This window comes from Pseudorasbora parva, chromosome 17, assembly GCF_024679245.1.
Source record: "Pseudorasbora parva isolate DD20220531a chromosome 17, ASM2467924v1, whole genome shotgun sequence".
NCBI classification, from domain to species: domain Eukaryota; kingdom Metazoa; phylum Chordata; class Actinopteri; order Cypriniformes; family Gobionidae; genus Pseudorasbora; species Pseudorasbora parva.
Window position 1 is genome coordinate 18,894,496 of NC_090188.1, and position 21,477 is coordinate 18,915,972.

A 21,477-nucleotide genomic window follows, 5' to 3' on the forward strand; every position below is an offset into this window, starting at 1 on the left:
TTTTATTTAAAAGGGCAGCGGGATTCAAATGAATAAACATTCCTAAACAAAAAAGCCTGTAACAAAACTCAATCTTTAAATAAATAAACCATAAAAACAAATATCACAATGGATATGCAACATTTTATTTTGCTAGCAAGGATGAACAAGTTATTTTAATAAAAAAACATGGAGAATGAATCCAAAAGACAATAAACATACAGAAAATGGATTTTACATACCGTTGTGAGGAATATGACCATGATTACATACATTTCAATGATCAACTTTTTTGGAAAAACTGCAAAGGCAGAAAGTGGTCTTAAGATACCCAAGCACCAATAATATAAGCCTATTACACAAAGAGATACATGAATGGAATGACTAAGACATTGGAATGTATGAGAATAGCACTTAATCTGGATAGATCCTTTATTCACATCTTCAGTTGATGTCTGATGTTGCCAAAGTCCATACAAACCCATGCACTTCTCTCTGCCCATGTAAGAGATGCTACACACATTCACGCTGGCAACAAAGCAGCCTCATTTGAAGACTATCCAAAATAAAGTGTTACACATTTTTGAAGGAACTCCCCACATAAGGGAATGTGCAGTTTTAATGTTAGTAACAGTCTACTTTGGAAAAACAGTGACAACGTCATAACCCTCTGGAGGAGTGACGCGTTCACGTGCGTGTTTCTCGCAGTAAATCTTGTCCTCAACAAAAAAGTGTCCTTTCTGCTTAAGATTGATCCCGCAGTCTGTGCAAATGTAGCATTCTGGGTGGCGAAACTTATCTCGAACTTTGACAATCATTCCCCTTTAAAACCAAAAAAAGAAACAGAGATAAAAGTTAGTCACAATATAGGGAAACGTAGTGCTGAGCGGTATACCGGTTCATACCGCATAACAGTGTTTATTTTAGCTATGATGATATAATATGACCACAATACTGGTTATATACCACAATACACAAACACTCAATGTTCGAAACGCGGCGCATCGTGACACCGTTCGAGAGTGGTCCCTTTTCACTGTTACAGAGAATTCAAACACTATGTGGCATGCACAAGAGTTGTTTCTGTGTGGAGCACTACGATGAGATTAACAACCCTCACCACATGGATCATAGAGATCATATACAGAACAGAGTGAGCTTGTTTAAGATTTTATGGACATATTTAATAATTTGTAGTGCTCTAAACATAAACCAGCAGTGTGTACGTGCGCATATTTCATCAGGTCTTCTTCAAATGAAATATATGTGCAAATCAGGACACTGATACTAAAGCCATACGTCTGATAACGACCGTGATGACATGATGGGTTATTCTGTTAAGACAATGATGTGAGTTAAAGCTACACTATGTAACTTTTCCATCCGCTAGAGGGCACCTATTCAAAACAAAGGCGTAGTTTTAAGATGCTAAGTTTGAGCGCAGAATCTTGGGACATGTGGTTTTCATATCTTATAGGACTTAGGCAGAAATCAAGTTCATGAACGTGAGGATTAACGTTACTGTAGTATGAAGCAGAGCAGGACAGATTGTTGAGGGAGCTGAGCAAGGCTGCTGGAGCAACTGGTACACAAACACACGTTGCCTTGAGCAGTGGGACTTTTATTAAGACGGGACACCGTAGATGGCGCCATTTCCGCTGTTCCGATCATGAGTATGAGGTAACACTGTTTATCTTATTGGATAGCTTCAAGTGTGTTTAAAAAAATGTTATGATGTTACTCTGTGTGTTCACTCAGCCGCTGCTGTGACACTTGTTGCACACTGGTAACTAAGGGGAAACCAAGGGTAACGCAGATATGACGCAATTGACAGGCGACTCCCTCAGATGTCCCTGCTCCTTGGTTAAAATAGCAATTCTCTCACAATTTAAAAATAATTGGAAACATTTGGGATATTGTAAGAACTCAACTGAACAAAATATATAACACTGGCCTGGTGGTTTTAGGATATTTTACTGCAAAATACTACATAGTAATAGACAATACAAAGAAGAATGGGCAAAAAGTAACTGCTTTATTCTTTCTGTGTTAAACTTGTGTGTAATTTGTTCAGAGACTTAAGTGCTCTTAAATGTATTCCTTAGATCTTTTAAATGTTCTTTGGGGTTTCTCCCTCATTTTGGCAGTTTGTTGTTATATAGGGTTAGATTTATTAAGGAGTTATGGTGCCCTCAACTCAGTTTTTTTCCTCTCTCCGTAGTCATATTTTAATATTCATGTATCTGTAATAAATGCATTGCAGGTCTGTTTTATTGGTTGTTGTCTTCAGTGCCGCCGCTCCCACCACGTGCTGCGCGTAGGGCACTGGTGCTGAGGGGGGCACCACGACAATTTTCTCTCAGAAGAAATTCCACACAGCATCATTTGGTGGGGCTTTGCAAACCTGTATTAATTCTAGTGTGGAATTTTTCTACAATATTCACTCATCATGACAGTAAAATAGGGCATTCTAGTCAATCTACTGCACTACATCCTCTCTTAATGAGTAGAAAAATGTGGTTAACAGCCAGTCATACTCATGCATAGCGGAATCTTTTTTGTCATATACCGCAAAACTGGTGTAATTTAGAAAAATACAGTGTTATACATTTTTGGTCACCCCAGCACTAGAAACACATTTGGGATTTTTTTTTTATTACTATGAGAGGCTGCTCACTGCAGAACCAATGGGTGCAGCTTGACGTCCAGGTCACCCTCTTTGGATGAAATGGGTGGAGCAAAAAACCTCTAGCCACAACCTCTAAACCTAATTAGTTTAAGCTCCACCAATTAGATCAACAGAGAGGGAGCCGGACCTCATTGTGCTCTGCAGTGAATGCCACTAAAGATATTTTAAAGAGATTCAATTCCAAAGGTTTCCACTAGATGGCGACACTGGCTTATTACAATTGCTCATGAAACTAAAAAGTACATGTAACTGTTCTTGGATGCATGCACTTCCTTAAAACTCCTATAAAGATATAATGAAACTTACACAATCCCTGAACCACATTTTTCACAAAGAGAGAGCTTTTCAGGATTCCCAACTGAGGCTCCAATTTTTGTGGAGGGGGCCTTGACACTTCTGAAGCCAGAGGGTTTATCTGCATCACCTGACACAAAGAAAAAAAGATGCTTAGGCTTTGTTATAGGCCAACAATCATCTGATGGCATTTACAAAGTGTGTTTCACAGCTGTGGTCTTAGAAACTAATTATGAAAGACTAGAATTGCAGACACACATTTTGTCAACAGAAGCTAAGGCCTGGTCACCTTCATGTAATTTAGAAACAATGTAATAGGGTATACAATGTGTGTATGATATTATACCAGTTTCCAGGATCTCCTGTAGAACTTTAAAAGAGGCAGATTGGCGAGGAGGCTCATTGGATTCTTGATTCTCCTGAAGCATTTTGTACACCTCAGAGTCTGCAGGTAATGCAGGCTTTGGCTGGCCAGGTCTACAGGGATCTGAGCTATAATACAGGAAGAAGATCACACATGACAGTCACAAGACAAACAACGTTATCTTAATAGTTTTATGTTATTCAACCCAATCCACACTGGCTAGTTCAGCCCTGACAGCCATAAATTCAAATAACTATCCTTAAAAAAACAGAACTGGAATGAATGTTTTATGTCTATGTCTAATATATATATATATATATATATATATATATATATATATATATATATATATATATATATATATATATATATATATATATATATTATATAAAGACATGGTCAGAAACAATGCCCAGGTAGGCCGGGGCATTTAAACAATGCCCAATTGGCACTAAGGGGCCTAAAGTGTGACAAGAAAACATCCCCCACACCATTACACCACCACCAGCCTGCACAGTGGTAACAAGGCATGATGGATCCATGCTCCAAATTCTGACTCTACCATCTGAATGTCTAAACAGAAATCGAGACTCATGAGACCAGGCAACATTTTTCCACTCTTCAACGGTCCAATTTTGGTGAGCTTGTGCAAATTGTAGCCTCATTTTCCTGTTTGTAGTGGAGATGAGTGGTACCCGGTGGGGTCTTCTTCTGTTGTAGCCCAACCGCCTCAAGGTTGTGTGTTGTGGCTTCACAAATGCTTTGCTGCATACCTCGGTTGTAACAAGTGGTTATTTCAGTCAAAGTTGCTCTACTATCAGCTTGAATCAGTCTGCACATTCACCTCTGACCTCTAGCATCAACAACAAGGCCTTTTCACCCACAGGACTGCCGCTAACTGGATGTTTTTCCCTTTTCACACCATATCTATAGCATCTTGCAGTTGATGGGGATTTGTGGGATGCACATCAAGGGCACGAAGCTCCCGTTCCACCATCCCAAAGATGCTCTATTGGGTTGAGATCAGGGATGGAAATTAACTTTTTTGTCCACCGGCCACTGTGGCTGGATTTCAAAATCTACCAGCCACTCAATGTTTTAACCAGACACTTTCTTGTTTTTAACTGACAATGTGTAACTACATGTGAAAAATTAATACTACAAGCGCTACAATACTTAAGCAGTTTATTTAATCTCAAGTCTCAATGAAATACTGACATTTTTTCTTTCTCTTATACACACACAAACCATGAACTGAACTTTTTTTTTACCTTGATGTGGCATTTGGATGATTTGTGGTCTTTTATGGCTTCCAGTTTTAGGTTTACCAACAATGAAACTACTAGTTTTGGCATCTTCTGAAGCGTGTTGACGACACACTGAGCAGAACATTGTCAGTAGGGATGCACCGAAATAAAAATTATTGTCTGAAACTGAAACACCGAAAGAAATTGTGCCAATTATCCATTGCATGAGGCGAATGCTATGACTGTGTAACTTTACTAAAAATCAAGGCATTGCAATTGCATTAATTAATATTTAAGTTTCAAATAGTAAATCAATTACAAATTATGCAAATATTTATCTAGCACATTGCAACAACCCACAGTATAAAATAAAATTCAAACTAAAATGTTTAACCTGACCTCACTTACGTGTAAATGAAATAATAATGTACAGGCCTGCAGAAAGGTACCGAAATTGAATAAAGCAATCAAATGTAAATTAACTGCATATTTAACTGTTTAAATTAAAGAATAATCCTTATTAAACTTACAAAAGCTATTCAATCAAGAGCAGTGATGTCCTTTTGTTTGACATTAAACAGAGCAGTAAAGGCCACTGCCCCTTTAAGACCTAATAGAAGGAGATGCTTGTCTTTCTCGACTGTATACAGTTCACTTAAGTAATATACAGACTATGTCTGCTTGGATACTCATCAAGATGGACATGTTGACATACTTTTTGTGTGAGTTTGTCCGTTTAAGCGCAAGACTTGAAAGAGAACTCAATATTTGCGCGTTGTGAGACGTGTGCGCGCTTTCGGATGATGCACAGTGACGGATCTTCTCTCAGCGCGCGCGAGTTTTATTCGCGTCTTCTGGCACTACATCCGGGTAATGACGGCGAAAACTACTGGTCATATTCGGACATACGGCCGCACTCGCATGCATTGAACAAAGTTTACAACGAGGGGATACATAGTATGCTATTTTTATTTACCCGCCACGGTGGCCAGTAGGTGAAGCGAGTTTACCTGCCACAGCTCAAAATCACCTGCATTTGGCTGGTGGCGGGTGCTAATTTACATCCCTGGTTGAGATCTGGTGACTGTGGGGGCCATTTTATTACAGTAAACTCATTCCCTGCGTCTCAATCAGCTCCCTAGTTCAGTAGTCAGGGCACTGATCAGGACATAAGTCAATAGGCTGACTCCCTGATCAGTGCCCTGACTAGTGAACTAAGGAGCTGATTGAGACGCACACATTGTCATGTTCAAGAACCCAATATGAAATGATTCAAGCTTTGTAACATGGTGCATTATCCTGCTGGAAGTAGCCATCAGAGAATGGGTACATGGTAGTCATAAAGGGATGGACATGGTCAGAAACAATGCTCAGGTAGGCCGTGGCATTTAAACAATGCCAAATTTGTCGCTCTTATATTAGCTTGAATCAGTCGGCCCATTCTCCTCTGATTTCTAGCATCAACAAGGCATTTTCGCCCACAGGACTGCCGCATGCTGGATGTTTTTCCCATTTCACACAATTCTTTGTAAACCCTAAAAAATGGTTGTGCGTGAAAATCCCAGTAACTAAGGAGATTGTGAAATAATCAGACCGGCCCGTCTGGCACCAACAATCATGCCATGCTCAAAATTGCTTAAATCACCTTTATTTCCCATTCTGACATTCAGTTTGGAGTTCAAGAGATTGTCTTGACCAGGACCACACCCCTAAATGCATTGAAACAACCGTCATGTGATTGGTTGAGAAGATAATTGCATTAATGAGAAATTGAACAGGTGTTCCTAATAATCCTTTAGGTGAGTGTGTATTATATATATTAGATAGATAGATAGATAGATAGATCTTACAACCTTTACTAACCTTGCTTTGTCATAAAAAGTTCTAATTATTTGCTATTTTTAGAGACCTTTTCACAGTTATTAAGGTCCCTCCCTACGTGTTGGCTCTATAATACAATTTTTTTTGTGTGTTTTTTTTTTTGCATGTTAGTTGCACCATATTGTGGCATATGTGACAAGAATGTCAGTGAGGTGTGCAATCATGCTTACTTCCTACTGGCTTCATTGGAGACAGCAGAAGTCTGGACATCATCCACTGCACTGTTGAAACTCTTAATGTTCTCAGAGGAATACAGGCCAGCAGGGTTATTGTACAGGTTGGTGACCACCCTGGGACTGCCAGAATTGAACGGAATGGCACTCCTGTTATGAGCAGAGCCTATATGTTTGACTTCCTACAGAAAAAGACAAACCAGGAACTATGAGACTACAATTCTCAAAAACACAGCAAACAGAGGAGAGAGGTATAGCTTTAAAAGCATAATGAAAATTCTATCATCATTTACAACAATCTTTATTTATAAGAACATTACACATTAGTATTTCTGTATACATGCCAATATTAGCCAACTGACTAATTTCTAACTGTAGTCCTTTGCCTACATGCTAAAAGAACCAGAAAAACATTAACATTTAAAGACATAAGTACAGAGAGAGAAAAAAACTCTCTTAGAAACGTCTTTTTAGGGTGAGTAAATGATTTAACTTTTTGGGTGAACTAAACCTTTACAGCATATAAACAAAGGCAAAAACAAAAGGGCTTTCACAGACAGGGCTAAGATTAAGCCAGGATCAGGCCTTAGTTCAATTAGGACATTCAAGTGGCTTTTATAAATGTGCCTTGGAAAAGAAAAACATTACTGATGTGCATTTTGAGACTAAACAAAGGCACTGACACATTTTAAAGGGGTGATGAATTGAGGAATCAACTTTCCCTTGAACTTTTAATATATAAAAGGTGATGGTAATATAAGAATATCCTGTAAGTTTCAGAGCTGAAAACTTCCTTGTTAGTCAAAGAAAAGCTTTTATAGACACCAGGATCAGAAAACGGTCCTGTGCTTTATACTGACGTCAGTGCGCGACGAAACACACACCTCTACAGCGCATCTAATCACGACTCACGAAGGGCTTGTGCTAGCTGGTCAACAACAATAAATATGCCGAGGAAGATTAAGATATTGCACTATTCCTGGTTGTGGAAGAACACTGTCGCTGCATAAGCTTCCCTATGATTCCTTCTAGGAATGAGTGGTTGAACTTTATTTTTAAAGAAGTTCCAGCTCACGTGGGGAAGACATATTCACTTAATTTCACTGCGGGATAATTTGTAAACAAATCTCCGGTCGATGCTCGATTTGGATCTGACAGGAATGGTCCAACACACGTGTGTAAAACGTGTTTTTATATGTAATAGTACTGCATTGTTATAGATCGTTTTGCTTATGTGTATGTGTCTAACAGAGCATACCTTTAGTACGCTGGACTCAGACGTACGGGCCAGGGCTCAGCAGGCCAGCAGGCAGATTAATCTCTTCGTATTCCATTCTTGTTCTGCTATTCTCTCTCTCTCTCTAGTTGACATCTGAAGGGTGGCGCACGTGCCGAACGTGTATGTGTGTGCGTGCGGTTCACGCTTATATCATAAGATCGTGTGGGCTATGTGTAATATGAAAATAATAGTCCAATCAAATCGCGGGTCGATGAGAAATAAAGCATTGTGTTTTTTTGATAAATACGTTTACGAGCCCTGTGATCGAGATAATCATTCTGGTTGCTGCTTCTCCCTCATTCTCTCCTCTCTCATGTCACTGAACTGACAGGGGAGCTTAAGCTCATTAAATATGCAAATCTTATCCAATCCTAGCCGTGGGCGTTTACCTCCAAGTCTCCAGTGCAGCACGCCCATCAAAACCCAGCGTTTTGGAGAGAGACTCAAAACCAGTGTAGAAAATAGCCTATTACTTATTAGTTATGATGTTTTTGAATGTGAACATCATTAGTTCACCTCAGACAACAGTATACATTTTTAAAAAAAAAGCCATTTCATGACACCTTTAAGATATGTCTGTGCAAGTTGCTTTCAGTTGAAAGATGCATTTTAGTCTGGGACTAGCTGAAGTCTTGTTTGTGAAACCATGGGTAGATAATTTAATAAGGAATGCGTTAATATATTAACTATTAGACCAAAAAAAGAGATCTGAGAGTGTAGATATTTTTAACCAAGCTGATGTGAACCAAGACCATTAAACTAAAGGAAAAAAATAAAAACATGGAAAAGGTTTTAATGACACTGTGAAACTTTCCTCTGTTATCAACATATTTAGCAGTTGTTTCTTATTATGTTTCACTCCCAGCTTGAATCAGGAAACATTTATAACACTGAAACTATGTAGTCAAACTCCAGACACTTCCTATGATCACTCACATTCTGACCCTAAATTTCCAACTTAGCCTGCAGGATGTCGGTCTTGCGTCATGCTTTTGGCTGATAGACTCACTGGTCTCCATGGATAAGGCTTGTTAGGGCATAAACAATGACTTCACTTTGGCAGCCTATAGTGGCGTGCCTTTATTTGTTTAGCGGCTATGGTCCTGTTATGTATAACAGCCTAAAGCACAAAGAATGGCTTTAAAGCTCATTGAAAATGATCAGGGGTCCATTTAAAATCCCAGTTAAGCAGAGCTGAAACGCACCTGTGTTTCTGTATTTGCCAGATTCATCTTGTATGGATTGGGCTTTCCTTCTTCAGTGACCAGTGGGGACCACATTTTTGACTCTGATCTAAAGAACAAAAAAGAAAAAGAAAAACTGTTATACAGTGAATCAATAATGGATTTAAAAAAAAGTATAAAATCAAGGCTGAACAATAAGAGAGTTTTGGGCAAGTTGATGCAATTTTACTGATCTTGTATTTTATAAGCTTGTAAGGCATAAAACACTGGGTTTTCTGACATGTAATGAACTGATGTTGCAAGACCTGCTTATTTAGACACGCCACAATGGTTATCTACTGACCGACACAGAGGATATGTCGAAATTGTAAAAATGACTAGTAACAGACCAATGAAAATTATACCCAGCAACATTTTCCAATGTATGCCATTATTTTCCACTGTGTCACTGAATTAGATTATGCTTTCTAGCTATTATAACAAATCAATATAAAAACCTATTGATTTTTGTAACATTTCATGAAAAATATTTTTCAAGTAGAAATAAAAAATCCTAACTGTTGAGTCCTTATTTATTTTGATAAGGTTGAAGGGCTTTATTGCAAGACAGGATATCTTGACAACAGTGTAGGCTTTTGTTCTCTTGTTGAATCAGTTATGACCTTCAATATTGTATCCTGGTTTAATTTTCTTTCAGCATTATCCAGAGTAATCAAACTTGAATCTAAAATTATTGGGGCCCCACAGATTCAACTTGTTGATCTCTATTACTGTGCAGTAAAGAGGAAAGCAGTTTCCATTGCCACTGACCCCTCTTCATAGTCTGTATCCCTTTTCCCAGCTACTGCCTTTAGCTTGCCGCTTTAGAGCTCCTTTGGCCAAAAAGAAAACTTACAGGAACTCTTTTATTCCTACTGCAAATCTAATTTAAATAAGACCAAATAGTTGTATTAGTATATTGTATTTTAGTTTTTCTTTATTTATTACATATATTTGTTTTGGATTAATTGTGTTTGAGACGTGAAATTTGTATTGTGTGTATATGTAAGTCTTTTTAAACTAAGACAAATTTCTATAACTGGTTGATAGATAATAAAGTTTTATTGAATTTTGAATTGAATTAAAGGTGCATGGTCAATTTCCAACTCATAAAATCTCCACTTCCAAACTGTCAGCAGCCATTGCAATTAAAAAAAATTATAATAAAAAAGGAATCACTAAAAAATGCACTAAACACTAAGAGAAGACCTCAATATTAGGACCAGTGGTGTAATAGCACCCTAATGGTTAAAAATATTAAATATACAATGTTTGGAAGAAAAAAGATGCTTTGTTAAAGTATATCATGCTTTTCTGTGTGTTCTACATACATTTAGATTTATGCATTTAGCAGATGCAGATGTCAAAAAGCCAACACTATTTGTAATAAACAACATCTGGTTTATTAGTCAAGACAAGATTACTCATGCCTAATGATGCATATTTCATCATTCAGACAAACCACAGCATGTTCCCCTCACCTGTCAATGGAAAGCACCATTTCCTCCAAGCAGGCTTTGATTTTATTCTGTGCTTCCAAGTGAGTCATGCCTTCTGTTGACTCTCCATCTATGGCCAGGATCATATCCCCCAAGCAAAGGTCAGCCTGAGCCGCTTTACTTCCTGGTGTCACCTAAATAAATAAATAAATAAATAAAAGCCAAAAAAAGAGTATCATCATCATAGTATAAAAGGAAAAATAGGCTTTTTAGTGAATGCAGACAAATCGTCCTTTATGTGTTAAATGGTGCAATTTTGCATGTCCAAATATAAACTTAACAAAATATGGTAGCATTTTGACAATAACTTTGGATCAGCTTTCACTTGTTATAAGAAACTTATGTTTCCTCTATAAACATAAGGGTGTGCCCCTTATTTATGAGAATAATTGTGGCAGATGACAAATGTAGTGCCTGCTAATGAACATAATATTATCAAGCATTATTTTTGGAAGATAATATATTTTTCTCTATAGTTATTGGTCTAGATGTGAACGGGCATTCATTACATTTTTTTTACATTGAGCGCTGACAGGAAGTGTTATAAAAAGCTAATTATATAGTTTTATGCGATTTCAACATAGCTGCGCCCATGATGGGGAGACACTCTCTGGGCCTGTCCAGATAACCACACTTGTGGTCTTTGCACTTGACTACTTGCGTACTATGTATTTCCTGTATTTTGTCCCAAAGTGTTCAGTAGGCGTGGAGACCACATGCGTGTAGAACATGTGATTACCTGATAGGACACACTATGGTGCCTCTATGATGTAGTTGGATGATAATATAATGCATGATGGGATACGCTCAGCTTCAAATACCGCTCCGATGATGTATTCAAAATAGTGTGGGTTTAGTGTGCATTCAGGGCTTTGGCATTAAATGGATAGTTCACCCAAAAATTTTAATTTGATGTTTATCTGCTTACTCCCAGGGTATCCAAGATGTAGGTGTGTTTGTTTCTTCAGTAGAACACAAATGAAGATTGTTAACTCCAACTGTTGCTCGTATAATGCATGTCAATGGGGTGTATTTCTATGAGAGTAAAAAACTAATATTATATATATATATATATATATATATATATATATATATATATATATATATATTCCTCATTAGTGTATGTGCAGGTCCATCACATGAGAATATATCTATGATGACGCCGGTATTTTGACCTTCTTCAATGGAAGAAATGGCGGTGGGGAATACTAGATGAGATTCGACTGTTATGGGGTAAAAAAAATAACAAATACTGTTCAGTTTTTCAAAGAAACCGATCGTTTTGCGTCTTAAGACGTCAATGTGTCGCCACAATCCACAGGGTTTATTATGGATTCGTATGTCTTTATTTTTTACTCTCATAGAAATACACCCCATTGACATGCATTATACGAGCAACGGTTGGAGCTCAAAACCTTTACTTGTGCTATACTGAAGAAATAAACACACCTACATCTTGGAGGCCCTGGGGGTAAGCAGATAAACATAAATCTTTCCTTTTTGGGTGAACTATCCCTTTAATAAAGGCCTTCTGAAGTGAATCGATGGGTTTGTGTCTATATTTAACATGTTATAAAGTAAAATATCTAGGGGAAAAAATGCAACTTGCGACAGATGACGGACAAGTAACAAGAATTTTTTACTGCATTACACTATCTATGCAAGTTAAATACTAAACGCAGTCTGGTGGAAGCTATCTTTAACTTTATTTAAGGTTTTATTAAAAAAAATGTTTACGTTTTAATTTAATTTTTGATATTTTTCTTACACAACCCATCAATTTGCTTCAGAAGGGCTTTATTAACCCCCGGAGCCATGTGGATTACTTTTATAATGGATGGATGCACTTTTTTGGGCTGTCATTTAGCTACTGCTGCCATTATAATGCTTGGATTAGCCAGGACATTTTTTAATACAATACTGATCGTATTCGTCTTCAAGACGAATGTCATATTGTCTCCATCAATCTATCCTATAGGTGTATAAATAATTAGGCAAGTTTCATTTTTGGGTGAACTATTCCTTTTACATGGGACAGTTTTGAGCACCTACTTCCTGTCGCGTGCACGCGCTCTCAAGTGGCAAAGTGTGATTATTTGGTCAGATAGGCGCTATGTAAAATAAAACAGCTTCTTCTAAAAAGCTTGTTTTGAGGCTCCTTCTAATGTTACTAAAGATCCCTGTAGCCAAATAATATTTCTATATGTGTAAATACTTTAATGAACAAAACTGAGTGCACCTTTAAGAGTTGACAGGCAGATTGTTGCAGAGGTAACTTAGGCTAGCCTACACGTTTGAAACGCGCGCGTAAGTGGGACATTATTACCATTGTAACATGTCATGCACTTATGCCACCGATACTTGTAATGCTTTGAAATGAATGCAGCTTCAGACTATATTTCTACGAAACGATTTGGAATCAAGTAGCCTACAGCAGTTCTAATTAATCTGATTTCGTGTCCAGAACTAGTTTCTATTTGTTCTAGACACTTATGACACTGCCGATTAACCTTAGAAGGTAGCGTTTCTTGCGAACGTTTATTCGGTTTATGAAGCCTGTTATTTTGGCCTAGTTGTGTCTATGAAAGCCACCTTTTTCGAAATCCGAAGTTAATTTCTTACCCTCGAGATTGTAAGAGGCTGCTCGAAATCTTTCCCTCCGACCAGGCGGAATCCCCACGGTCCAGGGCCTTGTAAAACAACCCGTACAGGCATTTCCAACACTTAGCCTAAACGGCTGGCGTAAACTTAATCCTGAACTGGTGCACTGTAACTGCTGTAAAGTCTAGTTTCGTGTAACTGTAGCGGGACAGGGCGTTCACTTTGAAGAGATGATGCCTGGGCGGAGCTTCCTCAGAAGTGAGCGAATAATGTCAGGTCTCTGTGCTGATAAGAGCTTATTTCCTATGTTTGTTTAAGGGTGGAACGTTACGTCATCTTATCAAAGTTTACCATGTATGGAAGAGCCAAATCCTGGGATTTGGTATGTGCCACTCCCAATCCAGTCGGATTCCTGGCGAATTCCTGTTCGCTCATGCTTTCCAGGACTATGGGTCACATTCTCAGCATTCCCAAAAAGTGGATCAAGTGCAGACGAAGCGGGCAACTCGGTTGCACAAGACAAACTTTTGATTTATATTAAAGGTGTGTAGACTGTATAAACTTAATAAACAAGTAAAGACACGCTGCATCATGATGGGCCTTTGAAATAATGAGGAGGACATTTAAGTGCTCCGCGATTCAGTTTTACCAAGTTTCAAAATGTTTGTGAGGACATTTTCAAAGGCCTGGCCCTCAAAAGTGTAACCAAACATAAATAGACCTATAGGCTACTCTCTCTTTAATAGTCTAGTAGCCAATGCAAAGAAATGCAAAAAAAAAAAAAAAAAAAAAAACAATTGTCAAAGATTGTGGGAGTGCATGCTCGGAATATGTGTACATTTGTTTGTAATTGCGTTAACTTTTTCAGATAAACTGTATTAGTAGGGTTGCATTACAGAAACGTTCTGTCTTCATTTCTTACTTTTCAATATTAAAAAAATAAGTTCTTTTCCTGGCCAAATTATAATGGTTGATAAAAAGATATTCTGAGTCCGGTTGGTTTTGTAATATCATCCCAGGGGCCTATCTTATCTGTTTAGTAACCATAGTGATTCCAATTTTCATTTAGAACATAATGGTTTTATTACTTAAGATAGGACGTTTCTGTAATACAGCCTAGTTAACACCCTTCCTGCAGAGTTTAACCCTGCTTCAGCATACCTAATTATATAAAATCTGAGAGTCTTTCAGCAGCAGTTTTTCAGGCAGTCTGATACGCTTAACTAAACTACCGGTATGCAGAATGGAAGATCTCCAAAATGAGATATTTGGCATATGGACTCATTTCTGACAATGTGTCCCCTTCCTCAAATTCAATGTGCTTTATCACATCTCTGAAGAACGTGCAAATGAAAGACTGGTAGAGTATATGTTAAATTCCAACACATACAACATCCATACAACTTTCAAAGAGGGGGAAACGTATGGATCTAGTCAGAGGAAATTAGAAGTCAAATTATAAGTCAGAAACTGTATGAGAAACCTCATCTCAGCTTTCTTGACTAGTTTTATTTTTTTGTTTAGTTTGTTATTTTTTGCTATTTAATGCCAGGCTAACAAGATACAGGGATATAAATGTTCATTAAGATTTTTATAAATGTGAAAAAATAAATATAAAAACAAAAGTTAATTATTTCGTATTTTGTATATGCTAGGGCTTGCAGTAAGAAATAGTGCAATTTAAAATAAAAGTAAACAATAAAAAGTAGGCTAATATGAACAAATGAAATAAAATATATAATAATATAAAAGTAAATTAAATAACACTAAAGGGCTAAAATGTAGACTTATTTATGACATTTTATTTTATAACACTGGATGGATTTTACATAGGCCTACTTTGTAATCAGTTGTTTTACTAATACACGTTTCCTCTATCATCCTGGGTTCCACTGTCCTCGTATGAAGAAGACATTATATTTTAGTGAATTTTTCTGACACTATACATGTCAGTTTTTTAAAGGGGTGGTTGCATGCAATTTCACTTTTTTAACTTTAGTTACTGTGTAATGTTGCTGCTTGAGCATAAACAGTATCTGCAAAGTTACGGCGCTGAAGGTTCAATGCAAACGGAGATATTGTCTTTTAATGTTGCCTACAAAAACGGTCGGTTTGGACTACAACGAGCTTCGTCCTGGGTTGGTGAGATCATAAACCCTTGCTAGTCACCGCAGATGTGACTTCTGCCTGTAATGGTAAGGGCCGTGGCATTTCAGACAACCTCTACTTGGCACTTCAGCCAATAAAAATACATATTTACATTTACATTTACATTTACATTTATCATTAATCTAAGACCATTGCGTTTTTCGGAGGGATGGGCTTCATAGAACCAGGAAGCAAACGAGCCGTTCAAAGGACAGTGGAGACAGCGGTGTGGAATAGGAGAAAAAGACAGTTGAAAAAGTTGAAAAATATGGCGTTTAAAATAAAGAAGTATTTATTAAGACATGTTATACTGCGCCCCATAAACACAACCAAGCCAGAAAAAAAACACAGAACCACCCCTTTAAGTCTGGATGTAAAGAGTACATTCAGGGATTTTCAGAGTTTCAGCAGGACTACTTCTTGGTCTTTAAATATGACTGAATTATCAAATTTAGCGTTCTTATGGAAAATAATAATATTTTACTTTCTGTTACAAAACAGGGCATTGATTTCATACGCACCAGGGCATATTTATCAGGCTTCTTGGGAGACACAACAAGTGAAGAAGGGAAAAAAATTACATTTAAAATATAAAATATATATTATTAGACTATGAAAATGTTGCCAACTATTACTCTCAATATTAAGCTACACTTCTTTTTTTATTGCATGTTGCTCAAAGAATATATACATATGCAAATTAGATACGTTGCATTGAATGGGAAAACCCATGATTAATCATTTTACCCACATAAAGTAAAATGCTATGACAATTCATTCCATTATATCTTTCATAACATAGTTTAGAATCGCCTTTAAACAAAGTTTGGAAAAACAAAAATCCTGAAAACTAAAATAAAAAAGATCCCATTGTTTTTGTCATTATGTCATTTTACAACTGAGTCCCGGGGCCTATACCCTGAAGCTGGTTTAAATGGCTAGTCAGATGGCTATGGCTTTTAACTGTGTTCATCGCCATAGTAACTTACATGGCTAACCTGCTCCAGGGCAGGTTATATTCTGGATAAGATATCTCAAACTGAAATTGGACCAATCAGCTGTGAGTAAAGTCACACATTTCTGATGCAATAAAGTCACTCCCCCTGTTTCTGCTCCAAATTAAAGGTCACCACACATAGCAAAAGACTAAAGTGTCTGGCTTTTAACAATATTATAAAACTGATTTTGAACGATTTAATATAATTGATGTTATTATTATACCTTTAGTCAATTACACATTTATAATTTTAGTTAATCAATCATTAAGAGGCACTTTGTTAAAATAAATATTTTAGCCTATATAAAGTCAAACAAATAAGCTTTAAAATTGATAAATAAAGCTATTAAAAAAGAAGCTTATTGAGTTTAAATGTTCAATTCTCTCTCTATATCAATTAACTTCCTAATTTTTACTTGCTTTGAAGATAATATTTGTTCTTAAAGTTGTCCTCTTTCATAGACAGCTCTTTTCTTCTTCAATTATGTAATCTGCAGAAGGGAGATATTAATCTCACTGCTGTGAGAAGTGTATCTCAGTTCCAGTGATCCACAGAATGTGATTGGCTGTTCACTTCTGATGTCACAGCTAAACTTCTGCACTCAGGATCAAAGCCTGAGTTGACAGAGAAAGCTGATGATCAGCATCATGGTACCAACAAAGCCTGAATAGAATGGTTTGGTTTTGTCAACTCAAAACTAATCCTCTAACCCTGAGTTTGTTAAACTACAATCATGGTGCAGGCCCCCGGTGTCCACTTACGAGGACATAGCATAACATGAATAAAATATTTTTTTTCAAATAATGTTTCCTTTTATTTCATACAACCTGTTGGCGGCACCACCGATTAGAGAATAATGTAGCTCGGAGTGGATTTGCATAAATAAGGTGTGATGTGAATTCACGACCAACAGAGGTCAGCCTCAACCCTTTGCTCTCAAACATACCAACAGTTTTGAAATGTCTGTTGTTTTCGTTTCCACTTATTTTTTCCGTGATGATAGCAGCACCGTGAATGACAGAATAACAAACACACTTAACGTTCTCATATTATACGTGTTTGCGTTCGACCTCAAAACTTAAAGCGTTGGGAGCCTTTACGTTTATTTTTGTCTTCAGGAGAGTGTAGAGTCTACCTTGCATACAAAACACGAAGCCAATACAGTATTTATATGCCTTATAAAACCAATATTTTAGTGTCTGCATCATGAGATAACAGTATACAGATAGAGAATTTCTAAGTTCCCTATGCTGTTTTTTTTTTTTTTTTTTTTTTTACATGGTTCCTCTTTGTATGTGAGCTCTGCGAAAAGCAGAAGTAAAGCATGTGACCTGAAACTATCAGTACGAGTCGGTGAAAGTAGCAATTCTTGTGGTCAGGCCTGAAGCCCCATGTCCCTGCTACCCATCAAACAAAGGAGCCTATGTCACGAGCGCCACTAGAAAGGTGTCTTATGATGTCATTGTGTGGGACATTATGGTTCACCAATGACAGGTGAATCTCAAGAGCATGTTGTTGGAATACGTCACCGCGTGGGAGTGGGCCGTTTGAGTGCGGGGCCGACGGTGACATTTTAAGCTTCTATAACACCTCATCTGTCAGTCCCGATCCCCCCACCCACGGACTGTGACGCAGTTAGACTTGACCAGCAGGAGCCGGTGCTCAGTGTGGCCAGATCCAGCTAGAGGTGAAGGGCATGTATTCTAGAAAAAAAAGAAGATGAAGAATGGAAGTATTAAAGCAAGGTGTATTGAGATAATTACAACAATTTCAACAATTTCATGATTATTATATTCCTTATCATATCCTTATTACTTGATTATTTTCTTACACCGGGATACTTGTTAGTAAAAGTGTTTTTTTTTTTTTTTTTTTCAATTAAGATTGAAGTTGTGCACTTTTTAAATAGGCCTATTTCACTCCATACATATTTGCATTATATTTAATTAAATAAATAAATAAATGCTCATTAATATTAAAATGATAATTTTCATAGTTTTCAGAATATTTCATTAAATACTGCGGTTTTTGTCAGCTGTAAATGTACAAAAAGTGGATGTCGTTTACAAAATATAGCTTACTTTTTAATAAATCATTATTTCATGTTACTGAACTAATTAAAACATTTAAATTAGCCTAAGTTGTTAAATGTAACGTTTTACAATGTAATCCTTGAATGCAATATATGCTGCCTGCCAAACAATTGTACTCACAAAGTCACACAGCGCAACATTTTCTGGTTATGTCAGGTGTGTGTAGGAATCTGTACAATGTGTCTTTACTTGTGTTATTTATTTACAGTGCACTCATACACACTCAAACAGCGGGTAGTTTGAGTGTGTATGAGAGCAAGTGTGGCGATATGACATTAAGTAAAGAAAATACATTGATGGAATTTAAGATTTGAATGGTGAGTACAGTATGGATCAAATTCAGCTCAGAGTTCTTATGCAGATCTCTCTGAAGGATTATAGGGATTTCCCCTTTGTGCTGAAATTCGAGATTCACTGCACATGAGGTAAGCATTTCAGTCAAGCACACAAGCAATATGTAATTAGACAGACCTTCAGGACAGTTGTATGCTTTTTCTCCAAGCAAAACAGTTTAATGGGTACCCTTGAATTTGTAGCTGTTTCTTGGTTGCATGTGTATTCTGAAGCGAATCCAAATGGACGTGATGACATTTGCTTTGTTTGGTGTCCTTTATTAGATAGATCAGAATACAAACCAGATTCCAAAAAAGTTGGGACACTGTGCAAATTATGAATAAAAAGAGAATAAAACAAGTTTCAAATTTCAATAAGTTATTCAGAATACAACATAGATGACATATCAAATGTTTAAACTGAGAAAATGTATACTTTTAAGGGAAAAATAAGTTGTTTTTAAATTTTAACACATCTCAAAAAAGTTGGGACAAGACCACTGTGTGCATCTAGTTGCTCAAGTTTAGGAATAGGAATGTGCTCCCCTTATGGAATCTTATCTAATACAAGTTTCCAGTTTCTCGACTGCCTTAGGTCTTCTTTGTTGCATCTTCCTCTTTATGATGCTCCAAATGTTTTCTATAGGTGAAAGATCTGGACTGCAGGCTGGCAGTATCCAGATCCTTCTTCTATGCAGCCATGATGTTGTAATTGATGCAGAATGTGGCCTGGCATTGTCATGTTGAAAAATGCAAGGTCTTCACTGAAAGAGATGATGTCTAGATGGGAGCATATGTTGTTTTAGAACTTGTAAATACCTTTCAGTATTGATGGTGCCTTTCCAGATGTGTAAGCTGTCCATGCCACACACACTCATGCAACCCCATCAGAGATTCAGGCTTCTGAACTGAGTGCTGATAACAACTTGGGTTGTCCTTCCTTGTCCTCTTTAGTCCAGATGACATGGTGATCTAGTTTTAAAAAAAGATCTTCAAATTTTGATTCATCTGATCACAGAACAGTTTTCCACTTTGCCCCAGTCCATTTTAAATGAGTCTTGGCCCAGAGAAAATGTCTGCGCTTATGGATCTTTTTAGATATGGCTTCTTTTTGAACTATAGAGTTTTAGCCGGCAACAAAGAATGGCACAGTGGATTGTGTTCACCGCCAATGTATTCTGGAAGTATTCCTGAGCCAATGTTGCTATTTCCATTACAGTAGCATTCCTGTATGTGATGCACTGTTGTCTAAGGGCCCGAAGATCACAGGCATCCAATATAGTTTTCGGGCCTTGACCCTTACGCACAGAGATTGTTCCAGATTCTCTGAATCTTTGGATGATATTATGTACTGTAGATGATGATAACATAAATGTGCCCTAGAATGATTTGAAACAATATTTTAAATTGTTCTCTGATATATAAATATCAGATATGTAGCTTATTTAAGGTCAAAAATTGTTCAGATACGGTTTTACAGGTCCATTTACAACCCTAGAAACTGTCCCTTGGATGTAATGCTCTGTTTTTGCCTTATTTGGAAGGGTCGTGAATATTAATGCAGAGTTCTGCTCTGATAGCTAACACATCTATACCATTCGTCATGGCAATAATTTGACAATGATAGCTTCTTAACTTTGAATCACGAACTGAACTGGGTAGCGCGTAAATATGTTGTTTGTACAGTAACGTTACAGTTTGAGAGTAGAGTAGGCTACTGATTTAAAAGTTAATTTAATTAGCCAAACAAAGTAATGTAGAAGCCACAATAGTCAGTGTCATGTATACTACTCACCCGCTGCAAAATAATCATACTTCAGTGCTCAAAAATGTATATTTATTTAACAAATTGACTAGAAGCCTTGTCAAATGACTATCGTTTCAACTTAGATGATGAAGAAGGTGACGTTAGCTAGGATCGAGTGAGCTATAGCAACTAAACAGTAGTAGTAGTAGTAGTAAACGTAGTTAGATTCTGACTTATGTGTTGATGATAAAATCAGTCAAAAGGGATCGACATACGTATCTACTGTTGTTTTTTATGACAACACTGGCAGGAAATAATATTAACCTTTGTCATTTGACAAACTGTTATGTGTGCTACTTGGAGTTTCCAATTGTTACTTTACTAGGATCTTGCGTTGGATCTAGACAACACAGGGGATATTATCGTTGATGCTGTCTTACTAAGAAATTTTCAATTTAATCAGAGCAAGAAGTGGACAAAATCACTACTTACTGCTTGCAGGAATATGGTTGAAATCGGCCCTTTCATCAGTTTTAGATGCTGAGCAAATCCTGCTTGATATTGTCCCAGGTTAGAAAAACGGTCTATGGTGAAATGGCACTTTTAAATTTTTCTCTGAGAAACTCCTTTCTGATATTGCTGCACTATTTTTCGCCACAGCATTGGGGGAATTGGTGATCCTCTGCCCATCTTGACTTCTGAGAGACACTGCCACTTTGAGAGTCTCTTTTTATACCCAATCATGTTGCCAGTTGACCTAATAAGTTGCAAATTGTTCCTCCAGCTGGTCGTTATATGTATATTTATTTTCTCCGGCCTATTATTGCTACCTGTCCCAACCTTTTTGGAAGGTGTAGCTCTCATGAAATCCAAAATGAGCCAATATTTGGCATGGAGTTTCAATTGTCTCACTTTCGACATTTGTGAAAT

At 37.2% G+C, this 21,477-nt stretch overlaps 1 protein-coding gene across 1 annotated transcript; it reads right to left on the reverse strand.

Moving 5' to 3' along the window:
• Positions 1-103: 103 nt before the first annotated feature.
• On the reverse strand, positions 104-13,496 carry pdlim1 (PDZ and LIM domain 1 (elfin)). The gene is made up of 7 exons (XM_067421795.1): positions 13,251-13,496; positions 10,611-10,762; positions 9,112-9,199; positions 6,625-6,809; positions 3,309-3,454; positions 2,975-3,092; positions 104-801 (listed from the first exon to the last, which is right to left on the reverse strand). Exons 1-7 carry the CDS (start codon positions 13,341-13,343, stop codon positions 615-617), a joined length of 969 nt encoding a protein of 322 aa, XP_067277896.1. The 5' UTR covers positions 13,344-13,496; the 3' UTR covers positions 104-614.
• Between the last annotated feature and the right edge of the window lie 7,981 nt (positions 13,497-21,477).

Excerpts from the sequence above, each read along its gene's own strand:
- pdlim1 (XM_067421795.1), bottom strand. The coding sequence starts at position 13,343 with ATGCCTGTACGGGTTGTTTTACAAGGCCCTGGACCGTGGGGATTCCGC. Across the intron at positions 6,810-9,111 it reads TGGCAAATACAGAAACACAG|GAAGTCAAACATATAGGCTC; the intron begins GTGCGTTTCAGC and ends CTTTTTCTGTAG. Across the intron at positions 802-2,974 it reads AAATGTGGTTCAGGGATTGT|GGGAATGATTGTCAAAGTTC; the intron begins GTAAGTTTCATT and ends TTGGTTTTAAAG.